We start from the raw sequence: 16,483 nt of genomic DNA, 5'->3' as shown, positions 1-16,483 counted from the left end.
TTTCATTTTGAAAATGCTTTAATAAGGAAGTGTTGACAACACCGTTTTGCAAAATGTAAAGGTAACTATACAAATTCTTAATACAAAAAGAATAAATTAAAAGCAGATTTTTTTTTAATTCTGCAACTTTTTCTACAACATACATATTTTTTTCCTTGATTACAGTTGAACAGAATCCAGTAAAATCATTTTCCATGCTCTAAAGTCAATTTCAGGAGAGACCTAATTTTTTTCTTTTTTTTTTTTTCCTTTTTTTTAAACTAGAGAGTCCATTTTACACAACTTGTAATAAAACTATTGACATTAATATATATGTAAAACTTTACATCTAGTTAACTAAGCAGTAACTGGTCATCTGATAGCACCTGAATGGGGATCGGCTATGCCTGAAACTAAAACTAATACAGAGTGAAAACAAATTGGACTGTTTCAACATTTTCAACACTCGACTGCATATAATATAATTTAAAAATAAACCCTGCCTCCCAGCACGGCCCTGCAGGGACCGTCCCCGGCTCCTGCCCACACAGAGGGAGTGTCAGACACACAGACTGAACGCGGTTGTGGCTTCATGGCAGATGGAGCCTTGACAAATAAAAAAGAAAAGGAGGGGTTAAGTTGGTAGTCAAGTGCTTGTCTATAATAGCTATGTATATGCCCCTCCGTGTTATACTTAAATATGTTAATCTCATATGATTAACATTTTATGTACATTTGTGTTTAATTGAATTGAGCTAAACAGTAAAACCTGTTTTACTTAATCTGTCTTTACTACCAGACTGGCTGCTCACATGTGCCTTGATTGCAAACCAGAAAAGCAGAACACAAAGCAAAACTCAATCCGTTTTTAGAAAGCTTTTTCTCCACTCCAGCCTGTTTGCAATTCAGGCTAAATATTTTTATTTTTCCCCCCTAATTTCAGGGCTGCCACCTTTTAACCTTTGCTGCAAAACTGCAGAGCTGGTCTTGGAGGAATTAATGTTTCTTTCTGTAGTGCCCAGAGGCCTCATAGTGCCGCTGTTGTTGAATTCTTTTTAATTAAAAGAAAGTACACAATAAAGAAAAAAAAAACCCAAACCACTTACCAGGGAAATTAAAAAGAAAACAGACAGTTGCTCAGAGCCCCTAAAAATCCTTGGGCTAAATTATTTTCTGTAGCTTAATTTGGTCGTTATTTAATCCTTTTACTTCAGCTACCAAATTTTATCAGTAAATGTCATTAATCAGTACTATCTCTTATCCAGATAAAAATCCAATTAGGAGCTTGAAATAATTCCCATGTTAAAGACCCCAAAGCACAAAGAGATGGTGAAAACAGCTTTTTGAATGAACAGATAAAGGCTGCAATCTCACCACTGGCTGTTCTTCCAGAATTGAAAGTAAGGCTTCAATTACTGTCACGGTGCACTGTGCTCCCGGGTGATGCTTCAGGGAGGCCCAGAAGCACAAAGTTTGTGTGGTCACCTTTGTACACTCTTTGCCAGTGTTTTTGTTTTTCAGAGGGATAATTTATTTATACTTCATGTGGGAACATAAGAGAGTTTCCTTATCATAGCATTATGGAAGGGTTTGTATTGGAAGTGACATCATCTGGTTCCAACCCCTGCCATGGGGCAGGGACACCTTCCACTAGACCAGGTTGCTCAGAGCCCCAGCCTGGCCTTTTGCCCCATCCAATCCTGGCTCTGCCCCAGGTTTCCCTGGAGAATTAACAGCCTTTCTGCTTTATCTCTGCATGGCCTCCTCCCCACCTCACCAGTGATGCAAAGCAGCAGTGCAGGGAACCAAAGCCAACACTTCTGGTGTGAGCTGCAGAAAGGAATTGGCATGAGCTGCTTGCATTAATGTTTAGGAACCCCATTGTTTTTCAAAGCCTAATTACACAGAACCCATTCTCTTTTAAAGCCTGGAATGCAGTTTTCCAGCAATCTTAATACCAAAAGGCGTGGCAGCCCCCCAAGTTGCGGTGTTTAATTTGAAACGTTTCGCTCTACTTTGTCTGGTAGACGCTGTTGTTATTCTTAGAACGCACACACACACACTCTCACACACACACACACACTCACACTTTTTTTTTTTCCTTTTTCCTTAAACTAAAGCTAACTTCAGTTTCTGCTTTTCACAAAGTAACCCCCTCCAGCCGTTTCTTTTAATGCCTTTCCCATAGGAAATCATCATTTGCACGCACCGACGGGGGAAGGCCGGGCGCCCGCCCCCATCAAGTGGCAATAAAAACAGCATAGCACCGCAGTGAAGACTAAGACGTGCCAGCTTCAACATCCACCTAGATTGTGCACTTGTTCGTTAAAAAAGTGTCTTTGAGGCCTTTGAAAGTTCCATGGCTTGACATGTATAAAGCATTGCTCTAAAGTATGTGTAAACTTGCAGCTCCTTCCAGGCCGCGTTCGTGCTGCTCCGTTTGGTGGCCGCAGGCAGCTCCCGCTCGCGTCCGATGCCTCGCTCGGTCGCTGCCCCCTCTCTCTCTTGCAAGGGGAAGTTTTGCCTGTCTGCTGGTTGTCCAACCCTGCTCCAGGAGCCTTCCTGCTTCCTGACAGACCAGTCCTCCCACACGGCAGCACACGGGTGACGAGCCCTTTGCTACACTGGTGCTAATGAAGGGAAGAGGAGTGGAACCAATATGTGAACGCCGCTTGGCCGTGTCAGGTCGATCGCGATGTGCTTTCCCTTGGATTTCACGTTAACGCTTTGTGCAGAAATAGATTCCAATTTATTGGCTGTGTCTGCTCGTGGAAAGGTTTTTTTGGCAATTTTTATCTGTATCAAAACAACCAATTCCTAACCTCTCCATGTATTGGTGGGCACTCTGTGCCAGCCACAGAGATGCTGTGAGTGCAGTACTTGCCTCTGCTTTAGGTGATGCCTTTTAAACCTTGTCTGTCCAGTTCAAGAGTGGCTCGCAGACAGTGATGCTGTGATACCAGCCCAGACCTCTGGTGTGTCTGCAGCACAAGGGGTTCTTTTGCTTGCATGTAGGTGGACTCCAAATGAAGAAGGAAATGCCATTTTGCAGGGGGTGGTTGTGTCTGCCATCAAATTAAAGAAGAGAGATATTCTTGTAGCTAGAACTTGCTGAGCAACTCATCCTGCCAACAGTGGTGTGGAGATCTTTGGCAGTGCTGACCTGATTGTGAGACTGACAAGTCTCTGAAGTGATGGGATTTAGTGTTTCAGAACAGATGCACTTTCAGGAATATGGTCTCGATTTTCAGCCTCTGTCTTATTCCCACCCCCTTCAAACTAATGCTGTTGGCTTCAGCTTGCAGGTCATGGAACTCTTGCTGCTGTTAGTGGAACACTAATCTTTGATATGAGCCTTGAAAGGCTTCTATGGTTTCATAGCAAACCCAAATTTGAAACTGACTCTTCAGGTGGCTGCTCCTCTCCACCCCTGCCCCGTGGCCGTGGGAGGGACGGGCACCCGTCTGGCAGTGGGATATGCCGCGCTCCGCCGCTGCCGTGGTGGATGTCTCAGGGCCAGTGTTCCTTAAGTGTTGTCTTGAATTGCATCGTGGAAAAAGTGCTTAGAGTTGAAGCTGGTGCTGCGTGACAGTGCATCTGGGTAAGGCAAATGAGAGGCAGTGAGGTGATCTCAGAATGGCATTGATGTGATTAACTTGAGGTCAGGGGTTCACACTAGAGTTCCAGGCTTGGCTTTTTCCTGCCCATACCACTGGACATCTGCTAATTCTGGATAGAGGGGAGAGTCCAGGAAACAGCTATCATTGTAGTTCCTGCAGGAGAAAGGAAACTTTGTTAGGACATGAGTGCTCCTGGGAAGTTCAACCATGAGCATAAAACGTTGTGTTATGGGTGGAGAGGAATGCAGGGTATTCACATCATAGACTCCACTGCACTCCCCCTTGGCCTGGGTACAGCAGCAGTGCTGTGCCTCTGCCCTCCCTGAGTCCTGCCCAGTAGTAAGTTGGGATAGAGGTTTTTCTATGGGATGCTCTCCAAGGAGCAAGTGCTTAGAGCAGCTCACTCAGACATGGGCTGTATCACACAGTGGGAATGTTGAAGGAGGAGGGTGGTGGCACTTTCTGTAGCACTTCTGCTCTGGGCAGAGACTTGTGCATCACTGAGCAGTCCCAGAGTGATGTGGCTTTCCAGGGATGAACCAGGAAGGGACTAGTGAGAGCATGCCAGGTCTGATGTGGAAAGGACCATGTTGCAGTAGCCTAGTCCTCATAGTGGGCTATGTTTCCTGACAAAGTACTGCTTCTTTTGCTGCCTGGCTTTTTCTTTGTCTGTACTGAGTAGATGAGACAATTAATAAGAATTTTCTTTGCAATGTACATTAAGTGCTCTAACCAATGTCAGCTCCTGTTTTAAGCTGTAGAGCTCCTTCCCAGAGGAAAACAGGTCAAAATCTGGATCTCTTGAAAAGTGACTGCTATATCTGTGCAGTCATAGCCAGAATTGATGTCTCTCCTTCACACTTTGATTTGAACCAACTTCCAAACTAGAGACTCTTTTGAGGCCAAAAGCAGGAGATGCATATTTTTTTGTTTATTGAGGGATTCTCACTCCTTCCTGCATTCCCTCCCCACCTCACAGGACTGATCTCACATCTGGTGCAATTCCTGCTTCCTCTGCCCTGTTTTTCACCTGGCTTCCTTGGGATTGGTGTCTGAGAGGAGCCTGAGCAAGGGCATCGACATTTGCATGTTAAAGAGCCTTTTGTTTTCCAGCTCTGTGCTGAAGTGCAGAGGTTTATAGGATAACTCTAGAAAGCTGGGCTTGAAATACTTGATAGATGCCAGCTGTGAATGGTTGTAGATTCAAATGAGAGTGTCAGACAGCAATGGCAGTTTAATTAAAATAGAAATACTCTGAGGGTTTTTTGTTCCCTCTACCCTTCCCCCTCTGTCTTCCCACAGGAATGGGGCCAGGGTTGCTCCTTGTCCCATAGAAGCTCTCTGCTCTGCTCAAACAGCCTCAGCTCTGCAGCAGGCAGGGAGGAGGAAGGTGTCATGGATCTGTGGCTGGAGCGAGGCCAGAAGCTCTGGCCAGGGCCTCAGAGCCCACCTGAGCTCGTGTCCCCACCACGCTGCTCCCACAGCACTCTATCCACGCTGCTTTCAATTCTCCTGAGCCACAGATTTGTTGCCCCCCCTCCCCACTTTCTGTGCCTGTTCAGCCTCAGCAGGAACACAGAGCGGGCTGGCCCCGAGTCCCTGTCACAGGGGAAAGTGCCACAGGCAGGACTCTGAGAAGGCACCGAGGGTTTGAATGCTCCCAAGCACTGCAGGGAGCCTTGCTGGCAGACACACGGGCACACAGCTGAGCTCATGGACTGGGGCAGAAGGAGGAAAGAACAAAACGTTCCCTTACTATACCTCTATTCATCAGTACTTTGGTGGGTTGGAGACTGAGACTCATCCATAGTGGGTGAGTTGTCTGTTGCTTCTCTGAACAAAGGAGAGCAAAAAAGGAGGAAAGAGGAGAGAGGAAATGTTAAAGAAAAGAAGTGACACAGACATTGTTATGAGCTTATTAATCCAGTGGGGAAACAAGTTGATGAATCATCTTTAGGAAAAGTTAGTGACACAAAAACATGTTGGGGAGAACTGTCAATCTGTTGAGTCGTGCTGGGTGGGCACAGCCGCTCCTGCACTGGAGGAATCTGTTGTGCATCTAATGGCAGACTGGATCCACTCCCGTGTTTGTATACATACATTTTGGGTGCTATTCTCAGGTACAAAACAAGTGTTTATTTGTCTCCAATTCTTTTTGCACTGGTTGTTGGTGCAGGGCCTAAGCTATAAATCCAGGTAGCTTCACTTTCACCAGCTGAGAATTTACCTTAAAGTATTTTTTCTGTCAGAGGCAAGGTGCAGGACAGCTTGAATGGAAAAATAAAAAAAACTGGGATTATCCAAACAGATGTCTCAGCTGGCTGCTCACCAGTTTTAATTCTGATCATCATCAAGATATTTAGAAGAATTAGGATTGGTATGGAGACCAAGACTAAGATTTGAATTTAGACTCAAAACCTTAATAGTGGAAGTTGCAGTGTATGGTAAAGGCAGGTACCATTTTGCCTATCTTGCTATCACTTGACATTTTGTGAAATGAGACCAAGAACATTCTCCTGTTCTAAAGCTGGAAGCACATGCAAAGACAATATGTGACTGGATGTCAAATGTGTGAATTTAAAATCCAGGTAATCCTAAAGGGTTGTGGTTATGGTTATCCTCATCTCCAATTTAAAGTGCAGTCACAAACGGTGCTGGAGTAAAACCAGAGGTCAAACCTGGTCATAGGTGACATGGGTAATCAAAGAGCAGGAGATTTTCCAGTGGCTGCACAGTGAAATGTTTAATAAGTTAGTCCCAATTCATGACTCAGGGTATTAGATTTGTTTTCCTAGTCCTGTTCAGAGGACTAGGGTATTTTGAGGACTGTAGTGTCAGATCTAGCTGATCTCGCCAAAATCTCATCCCACAATCTGGGATGTGCTGAGTTAGATGGGATCTGGAAATGACCTTTATTTCACATGGCAGGACCTTTATTTCACATGGTAGGAGAGAGAGTGCTAGAGAATACCCATGGGAGCTTGCAAAAGGGTGTTTATTTACTCCTGGAACTCCCTGCCTTGTAAATAGGTACCAAAGATCCCAGTTACTGTATTTACATTAGTAATGGCTATGGGTATGTAATGCTTCCCCCACACTCTGGTGAAGCACCTTCACATTAGTGGTAGCTGAAAAAAGATGCCCTTGAAAGTCATGCAGACGCATTGCTGGGGAAAACTGAGCAGAAGAATAAGGTTGCTGCACACACAGGTATGGCAGGCACTTAACCTTGCCTTTTCAGCAAGGTCTTGGTGTAAACAGCCAGTGTGATGGCTGCTAAAAAGAAACATCAGCTATTTCAACATATGAAGAAGACTGGAAGAAGGAGACTGTCCAAGCAGGAGGAACCTGCAGGGTTCCTTTCCTTGTGGATCTGACACTGCTTGGAGCAGTGCTGGGTGTGGATGACTCAGCCATGTCTTGCTCAGCCTAAACCAGAGCTCCATCACCACACCAGCACAGGTGGGAGACTTGAAATGCTCTATGTGGATGTAGGCTAGGGAGCACATGGAAAACATTCCCCATAGCTGTGCCTGTGTGTGGGGAGCTTTTTCTCACTGGCACTGAGTGAGGTGGATTCTCTAGCCTGACCCCACAGACACTCACCCAGTCTGCCACGTGAGAATGTGGTGGGGGCTGCCCGGCGGCGTGGCTGCAAGCTCGCTCGACGGCGTGGAGCTCCTCTGGCTGTGAGGTAAGGCAGCTGGAAAACAACCAAGGGTGGAGAAAAACGACTGGTGAGGTGAGAACACAAAAGGTCAGGGCGGTTCAGAAGCATCAGCTGGTCAGACAAGCAGAAACATGTCTGGCTGTGAGTAAATACAGCCTGGGACAGACCTCGCCCCATTCCTGGGTGACTGTGCCTGAACATGGCACAAGAGCACAGCTTCTGCTGACACTGCTGCACATCATGGGCTGGATCTGGCCTCAGCTCTGCAGGAACACTCAGTCTCCAGCTGAACACAGCCACCATACTCTCTTGATACTGCCTGGGACATGTCACACTTTTCCCAGCACAGACTTGGTTGCTGCTGCCTGGACTCCAGGGGTCCTGCACTGGAGAAGCTCAGCCTGCCAGGCTCAGCCTCCTGTTTCCAGGGGTGGTGGGAGATGCTCTGTGCCCCTAGGAGCCAGGGATGGCAGTGGTGAGAGCCTGAACAAATGCACTGCTCTGAAGATTTCAAAAGCTACAGCTTCCTTTCACTGTGGATTTGCACAAAATGCCTGCCTTTGTTCACAGTCCTATTAGGGACCAAAGGAAGGCATAGCATACTTGAACAAAGACAGAAGCAAACTGGACTATAAATGGGCAGTGGCTCTTTGGGGAATTTACCTGGTGAGAGTCCAGCAAATAAAACCACCTCACTAATCTTTCTTCCTCCTCAAATCTATACAGTGTTGAATGTAATACATGCCTAGAATTTAATACAGGCCTAGAAGTCTGATCCTCTTTGAAGGCCCAACTGACCTATCAGCTAGGACTGATCAGCTGAAATTATGGAGGCTTCTACCTGGCACCCCTCTCCCTGCTGTTAGATTCTTTAGCTGCTGCCAATTGACACCAAAAGGGAAAACCAAATTTTAATCTCCTTCTGGAGCTGATAGTTTCTAAGGTCAGTATCCTCCCATAGCTGTGATTTGAAACAGACTCTGAACACAAAACCAATCTATGCTGCCAACTGGTCAGGCCATGCTGTGATTGCTGAACATACTTGTGCTGCACGGGTATCACATTTAGATTTAAAACCTCAGCTGAGTTAGGGAATGAACTGACCAACAGTGATCTTTATGTGCTCCCAACCCCACTGTTTTCCTGAACTGGTACCATTTCCAAGGCTAACCAAAAGCCTTCCAGTGCTCAGGCATTTTCTCTTGTGGCATAGAATAGAAATGCCAATCAACCAAAGGGAGGAAAACAGATTTTCACAAGGAGACACAGGATGGTTCTAGCAGCTACTCAGTTGTGTCTTGGTCCACCCCTGGTATTCCTATGAGTGTTGGCATCACATATGAATCAGCCCCATCTTGGGCAGCTGTTGGTGGCCCACGAGGAACCTCTGACTCCACACTGGAGTTGGCAGCGAGTGCAGGGCCCTCATGGTGCCAGCGTGGTGGTCACCATGGACTGGACACCATGCTGGGATGGCAGAAGGCCAGCAGCCAGCATGGGTGGACAATGCACTGGTCTGCCTGGGAGGCAGTGGCAAGTGCAGCTGGAGCAGTGGTGTCTCTCATGCTGAGGCTGAGGTGTGTGGCTCAGGATTTTAGCAAGTCCTTGATCTGTCCACACTGGCTGGACAAGGAGTGACTGATGGCTAGTAAATATTTAACCTTGGACTGTTTCACACACATTGTAGCCTTCCTTTTCAGTGTAATGAATTGGACTATTTTCTTACCATTTAATATTAACAGCACAGAGGTATACACAACAGATGTGTTTAACATTAACAGCAATGCTCTGCACATAACACAGAGGCAAAATACTGCACAAACTTCAGCACTCTGAATTTCAGGGTATTATCAACAGAGTTATTGGAGCTGCATGGGAAAATCAAGTCTCAGCAGTGCACAAAGATGTCATAGCTCAAACATTTTTGTGGGGGGTGGAGTGGCTGGGATGCCCCACTTAACCTTTCTCATACTTTTAGTGTTTCACTGAGTACATATATTCTCCTAGTCTGTGCTGAACCCCTGCTTGCCTCATTGCTCCCCTTGCTGTGATTATGGATAGTGATGCTCCCGTAGCTTTGTCACCTTCAGCCTCTAGTGCCATCACCTAAAACCCAACTGCACTCCGAGGAAAGACCTGGCAATAGCAGGGCTTTGGTCCCTCCCTGTCTTTTGAGCCTATCATGAGATGGGCTCAAAAGTGAGAAGTGATGATTTCCATGGATGTTTCCAAACATTCCCACTGATGAATGTCTTGGACAAGGCTTGCCCCTCAGTGTTACCCCTCCAGGCTCGGTGAGCAGTGTGTGCAGGGCAGATAACGTGCTGTGTTCTGGCATTGCCCTCCAGCTGGGGTGTAACACCTGGCATAGATCCGGGGCTGAATGAGGCTCCCATCCCTCCCGCCCCCCTGCCTGGCCTGGCTCTCACCTGATGTTGCTTTACACATCTGAGGCATTCTTGTGACCCGGCTGTGTGCCACAAAGGTGCTTTGAGAAGATGTGCTGTACTGGGAGCTGCTGTCCGAGGAGGTGGAGCTCGTGTGCGAGAGGCGGCTGTGCTCCTTGTGGGAGGCCGTGGACCGCTGGTACCAGAGCCGCAGCTCGTCCGACACCGCAGTCCTACCCGAGCCCTTCTCATGGCCCTCCCTGCCCAGAGATGGAGTCCTTATGATCTGGGAGCGGGATGGGGTGAGCCTGACCGAGTCCACTTCATCCCCATGCCAGTTCTCCTTAAACATTCCCCCCGCTGTGTAGGAGTTGGAGGTTTTGAATTGTGCTTTCACGCTGTAGTGTCCCTCCTGGTCGTTCTCCAAGCTCCGCACCACCACGGGTGTGGAGCTGCCCTCGATGTACAGGGGATATTCTTTGATCCTGTACTGGGAGGAGGGTTGGCTCTGGCTGTGCAGGTAGACACGGTGGTGTCCTGTCCCGTTCCTTGCAGCCAGGTTGGGCATGCTCCCTGAATTGGAAGAGACCAGGTTGCCTGCTGATTTGTGCCTTTGCCTCTGCCGTTCTCTGGCTTTTGATGGGGAATCCTCTGCCAGGGTGGAGTAGTTGGGGTTCATCTGAGCAGGGTAGTAGTGCTCCGAGCTGGAATGGCTGGTGCAGGAAGAGCAGTCGTCCATGGGGTCAGAGCCATTACTGCTACGAGTCCTTGGGGTGTAGAAATCAGGGCTCCCTGTCTCATTTTCTGAGCCGAGGAGCTTTCCTTGTGACTCCAAACTGGAGCTCCGGTGTCTAAAGTGCTGAGCTAAGCTGTGCAGTCTGGTTGGACTGATATCTACTGACCTGCAGGTACCAGGAAAAAAGCAGGCTGTAAGTCAACAGGTTGAATCATTCCCCATCCCTGTCTGTACACACAGCCACCAAAGGAATCCAAGGGCATTGGAAAACCTGAACCCTTCTAGCACTTCTTGGAGCTGCTGCCTGCATGCAATCTGCTTCCCTGCTGCAGGGCTTGAGCTGATTTGGTCCTGTTCCTGTTCCTCTCCAGTTCTTGGAGATATCCTGGTGATATTCAATCTGGAGCACCATGAGGGACATAAGCCCCTGCCCAATCCAGTTCTTCTGTGGCATGCCACTCTAGGAAAAGCCCAGCCTGAAGGGTAAAGCTTGGGAGCCTTAAGCCTTGGCACCTCACAGAGGTGGTGAGATTCCCTTGCACGTGGCTCATGAAAGTCCTGCATGGGTACAATCTACCTGATAAGAGACAGACAGACAGACTGCCCATACTTAGCCCTGAACGTTGTGATTTCTCCACTGGTCATTGAAAAAGTCACCCCTTGTCAAGCAGCTTGGTGCTGCTGGGGCCCAGCCACGGGTAGTGCATGTGGGACTCTCACTGGTGACAGCCCTTCAGGCAACCACCCCAAATCACAGTTTAAAAGTCTTGATTCATGGCCAAGTCTGGGAGGTCTCTATTCACCCCAGCTGTTTGAATAGCTCCACCCATCCATTCAAGAAGCAGAAAACATCTACATGATGGATGGCTAAGGCCAGGGCATGCAGCTCATGAATGAGCTACAGACTGAGCAGTGGTTGTTTCAAACACCCAAATATCCCCTACTCAGTTGAGGCCACTTTTCAAGCCTTGTGCCAGGCTCATTTCTCATACAGCTTGGCTCCAGTGTTAACAGACATTGCACCACTGAAAGGGACCCTCAGCCAAAAGTTTGTAACAAATTTAACCCAGAGCTTTAATGCCTTGTATTGTCTCTGCCTGAGGCTGATGTGTTGGCATAACTCTTGATTTATTCTGAGATAAATGATGGTAGCACTTCCCCTTAGGGCAGGACACACACCAGAACACAGCTCTGGATCAGTTCTGCTCCCTGCAGTGTCCATGGCACTTGTCACAAAAGCAAAAGAGCAATGAAGCTGAACAGTTTGTAAAAATCCTGCTGAAAATCACAGTCAAGTTTGGCCCCACACATCAAATCACCTCCCTTACACACTTCAGCTCCTTCCTCTGCCAACCCTGGGCTAAGTTCCACTGCCACCCGGATTGCTTTCTACAGGCTCTTGACCTCCACCTAACATCCCACAAGTGCAAACATTTTATCCATGAGGGAAAATTAACACTATTCAACATTTTGAATCAGATGGGAAGCAACATGTTCTCTCCAGCTGGATCCATGGAGGAATTCACTGCAAAACTTAGCAGTAGCACCACATGCATTTTAAAAGTGGCTTGTAGAGCCTACAAACAGTCTGAGATGAAAGGTCCCACCAGAAGAAAAGCTCGATCACTTCAGGGGAGGGAGGAGGGGCAGAATCATGTTTATCTGAAGGGATTTCAGGATGTCACTTCAGGAGCAATTCTCTACTGGCATGAGCACATGAACCTCTTACATGAACAGGACTGGCTTGTGCCCTTTCCTGAACTGGGAATTAATTCATACCCTGAGGGAAGGATAAAGCAAGGCAAATTTATTTCAGGATAAGCAAGGTGAGGCTGGAGCCAGGAAGACTTACCGCGTGGAGTGGACGTAGTGCGGACTGCGTACCCGTAGATCCGGCGTCGATGGCATGCTGGACTGGGAATTCCAGTGGGGAAGGCTCCTGATGGGGCTGTTCTGCAGCGAGCTGCTCCCTCCTGCCTCGGCACAGCTCCCGGTGCTGGGGAACCGCTTGTGACTGCTGCAGAGGAAACACCCTGCTTCAGCTCTCCCACAGGAATTTAGGCAAGTGGCTCCCACGCATCCTTCCAGATCTCAGGCACATGCCTGGGATCTTGCAGGGGTGAGTGGGAGTTGGGTCAGATGCTGTTCTGAGCTTGCGTCCCAACACTTGTGCTTCTACAGTGCCAGAGGTCAAGGCCAAGTCCTGTCAAAACCCTCGGATGATCCACCATCCTACCCTTCTAAATGTTTTGTAAAATAACACTGAGATACCAAACAGCAATCATGTGGCTGTAGCCTGTTTTTATGACCTGCCTATTGGCCAAAAGTCTCCTTTTAGTAAGGGACAACTCTAAATCTTGAAAGGCCTCCCACCTGTCCCTCCTGAAAGCAGGGAGTATCTGTGTGCTGGAGCTTCAAGCGAGCCGGCTCACCTGGAATGGCTGTGCGAGGAGCGCTTCTTGACCTTCTCGTAGGGCTCATCCAGGGATGACTCGCTCCACATTTTGGGCTTGATGGGGGACTTGTCGTAGTCGCTGCGGTGGAAGTGCATCTGGCGGAGGCCCTCCAGCGACTGCGGCGGGGGCGGCCGGTTGTGCAGCGGCGGCCGCGGCGGGAGGCCTTTGTGTGGGGACTGCAGAGGGGAGATTGTGCTGGTGACCTGAGAGTCCTCTGTGAAGAGAAGGGAGAGAGGTGATGGCACCTCCAATGGCAGCACAGCCCCGAGAGATGCCACTGCACCTCCAGAGCCTGCTTCCTTGCCCTGCTTCCCCTGGCTCTGCTCAGGGCTGTCCTGAAGACCTGACTTTCAGAAGGGCACTGGCTGACACTCTCATTTTAGTAGAGAATGGCCAGCAAGAGTGTGTGAAGCATTAGAACAACTGAAACTCACAGGAAAATAAGGGGCCATTCTAGGACTGTCTTTTCAAATAATTCAGAGCAGTAGCCACAGCAATACTCACTGCTCTGGGCCTGATGTCTGACTACAAGATAAGAGTCAGGAGAAACCAACATTTTTTGCTTCTGGGATTTATCAGTGGACTATTACACAGAACAGTAATTCCATTTTGAGTGTCAGTCAGGAGTTCACACATCCCTTCCCACTCTATAGAACATATAGCAGCCAACATACCATCCTCAAGAACAAGGGCATCTGAGAGGGAGCTGTCTTCACTGGCAATGTTTCCTTCTGAAGAGAAGAAAATACAAAAAGGGTCAGATGGTCCCAAGATTTGCAGTGACTGAGTGCTGAACTGCACCATGATCTTTGTCCACTGAGTCTTAGCCTTAAGCAGTCACCCTTCCTCCCCCCAGAGCAAGAGGAAATATTCCTATGAATGGTTGACTCAACCCACTCTAAGTCTGGGAGGGCAGAGCTACAGGTTGGGTCTTTCAATGGCAGGCGGCCTTTCAAGGAGCTGCTAACTCTTCAATAATTGGGGATTAAGAGAGTCACAACAGAGAACTGAGATCCCCAGAGGATTCAAACTGGCACAGTGCCTTACTGAGATTTACATCTTGGCCCTTAAGGACTCTGGGTTTGATCCATTTTCTTCAAATGATCATCCTGCTGCTAACTAAAGGCTCACACTAAGTACAAGTTCTGTGGAATTCAAGGAAATGTTTTTGGAGCATCCTCTGCAGCAGCAGGAAAAGCTCTCAGGTCCTTGGCATGCAGATATTTGAGTTGCCTCCCCCAGCTGTGTCCTTATGGCTGTCTGTTATCTCTGACTGAGGTGCAATTTGGTTCCCAGGTCAGAAACACAGGAGCTCTAATCTCAGTTCCTGCCACAAAGGCACAGAGAAAAGCTCTGCAAGTCAAAGGGAAAGGGGAAAATCAGCAAGGGAGCAAGAACCAGTGCAGAAAGTTATGGATTTAATGAAAAACCAATCAACAAGCCAGTAAACCATAAAGTGCCCTGAGAATTACATTGTTAAAAAAAATAAAAAGAAAAGAAATATTTTTACACAGGAGTAAGACTGCTCCCACTTTGATTTTACAGATGCCTTTGAGCTAGAGAGCTCAGCCCTATCTGCTAACATTAATTACATTTGTAGTGCACCACTCTGGAGGAGACGCCAAGAGAGCGATTTCATAGGTGAGCAAAGGAGTCACAGCCTGCTCTGCTGACACCCCGATCATCCACGGCACAACACAGCTTTGCTGCGACCCAGCACATCCCTAATGCACAGCACCCTCTGACAGCACCCCTGGCGTCCTCCAGGCAGGACAGGGAAGAGGAAGGAGGGGAAATTTGGTAAGCATCTTGCTCCCTGCCCTCCACAGGGCCTCTGTGACGCTGTGGGCACCAAGTCCCACTTACCATCTATGATCAGGGAGGCTCTCTGCGTTGGCTTCTTCCCGGACTTGATGCGATACTCGTTGATGGCGTTCTCGATCTCCTGCAGTTTCTTCAGGGCATTCAGGTAGGATGTCTTCCTCTGCTTCTTCAGCTTTTTGCTGACGTTCGGGTCGCTGGCCAGGCGCCGCGCAGCCTCTGTGATCTGGGACTGAATGGCAAATTCCCTCTCCAGGCGCTCCAGCTCTGCCTCCTGGTGAAAGGTGAGTGGATTCTGGTTACCACCAAACTCTCTGAGACCACCTGGGTGGAAGATCTCCTAAACCTTACCAGTGGCCTCCAACAAAGGCTCTCCATGAGCAAAGCATCCACAGACATGCTGCTGCCCTCAGGGCCTCTCTGAGTGTACCCATCTTGCCTTCACCTGTTCTCAAAAGTGCTTGGAAGCACAGCTGGTGGAAGGGATGACCCACACAAGGGTGCTCCAGCCCTAACCCTGACGTGCTGTTTGACTTTTCATGCAGTTCAACATGGCCAAATTCAATGGTGCTCTACTAGACATTCATTCTTTTACACCCATCTCTGGGTTATACCTGCCTCCCACCTGCTCCTTCTCCCTGTTTTCTATCTCCACATTTAAGCCCCATTTGATTTCACTGCTATGTATTGACGCAAAGCCACAGCTTTAACCTCCTAGACAGGTTTGCTTCACCCCCACCAAACACATTGGGATAAAACAGGGCAAAAATGGATGAAGTCCTCCCCAGTGTATGGCTGTCAAACTCCAGGGGTGAATATGAGCTGAAGTAATTATGGGCTGCTGCAACTGATGGCACCAGAAAATTGTCTCCTCGAGTTACCGCCTCTCACAGCCTGCAGTGTGTGACAGCAAGCTCTCTGTATGCCAGAAAGAACCAGTGCCCTCAGAGTTAGCCCTTGCAGGGCCTCAGCTGAGTTTTTAAATACAATCAGGTGTACTCTGAAAGCTACCTATGCATTTTTGGTTATCCTCCAAAGTCAAGGGACTTAGGACAGCTTATGCCAAAGCATAAGCTGATAGAGAGCTTCCCAGTCTGCACAAGGACCCCAGGCTGTGAGCTTCAAAGGGCCTTGCTAATCTGCAATGGATCTGGCTACCTCCCTCAGCTCAATGGTATTAGTCTGCCAGAAAGAGGAACCCAGTACACTGCAAATTAAAAAAAAAAAACAAAAAACCAAAAAACCAAATTTTTCTACTTTTAGTCAGTGGTGAGACAGTCATATTCCTGGAGATCCCCATTATGCAAGTTCAAATCCTCTCTTTGTTCAGCAGCAGTGTAAGAGCTGATGCTGTGGGATTTAATCAGTCTGAAGGAGCTCTCCGAAGTTTTATTCTGGGCCTCTGGCTTAAAAAATATACTTTTGCTATCAGTGGTGACTCAGCATTGCCTTAAAACTGTAATTATCATTTCCCAAACTTCACTGAAGAATGAACCCACCTTCTGTCTCTTCAACAGATCCCTTTTTGCTTTGAAGACTTTATAAACTCTATTAGTGCCACACTTATTAAAAGTGAACTTGACATGATGGGGTTTTAAGGCCTGGAATCTGAGTCATTATCTTTTGGTAAAAGCCTTCTCAGAGTCAGGAATTATAGACCAGGTAAAGGTGATTACCAAGAAAAAAACCAGGACCCTTCCCTGCAAGTCTTGACAAAGGTCTTGCTAAAGATATGGTGAGCTTGATGTGAGGGCTGTCATTTCAGACCTTCACAGATTCAGCTCTAAATCATTCAGTATATCCTAGGAAAAAGA

At 47.8% G+C, this 16,483-nt stretch overlaps 1 protein-coding gene across 10 annotated transcripts in view; it reads right to left on the bottom strand.

The window, feature by feature from the left end:
- FRMD4A (FERM domain containing 4A) overlaps positions 1–16,483 on the bottom strand; it is a 356,355-nt gene continuing 339,872 nt past the window's right edge. For 9 of the 10 annotated variants that reach the window (XM_077783672.2, XM_021531005.3, XM_085568672.1 and 6 more), the window contains 7 exons: positions 14,715–14,943; positions 13,523–13,579; positions 12,825–13,062; positions 12,245–12,409; positions 9,699–10,558; positions 7,206–7,302; positions 1–3,752 (listed from right to left, as the gene is read on the bottom strand). In XM_077783672.2, the coding sequence (XP_077639798.1) occupies positions 3,650–3,752; positions 7,206–7,302; positions 9,699–10,558; positions 12,245–12,409; positions 12,825–13,062; positions 13,523–13,579; positions 14,715–14,943 (1,749 nt within the window). In that variant the 3' untranslated portion in view covers positions 1–3,649. Of the gene's footprint in view, positions 3,753–5,360; positions 5,433–7,205; positions 7,303–9,698; positions 10,559–12,244; positions 12,410–12,824; positions 13,063–13,522; positions 13,580–14,714; positions 14,944–16,483 lie in introns of all 10 variants that reach the window. The other variant, XM_085568668.1, reaches the window with a different exon arrangement.

The sequence above is a fragment of the Lonchura striata genome, chromosome 1A, assembly GCF_050655825.1.
Source record: "Lonchura striata isolate lonStrDom1 chromosome 1A, ASM5065582v1, whole genome shotgun sequence".
In the NCBI taxonomy this organism is placed as follows: domain Eukaryota; kingdom Metazoa; phylum Chordata; class Aves; order Passeriformes; family Estrildidae; genus Lonchura; species Lonchura striata.
The sequence above is the reverse complement of the archived record's forward strand: the minus strand, read 5'-3'. Positions and strand labels throughout refer to the sequence as shown.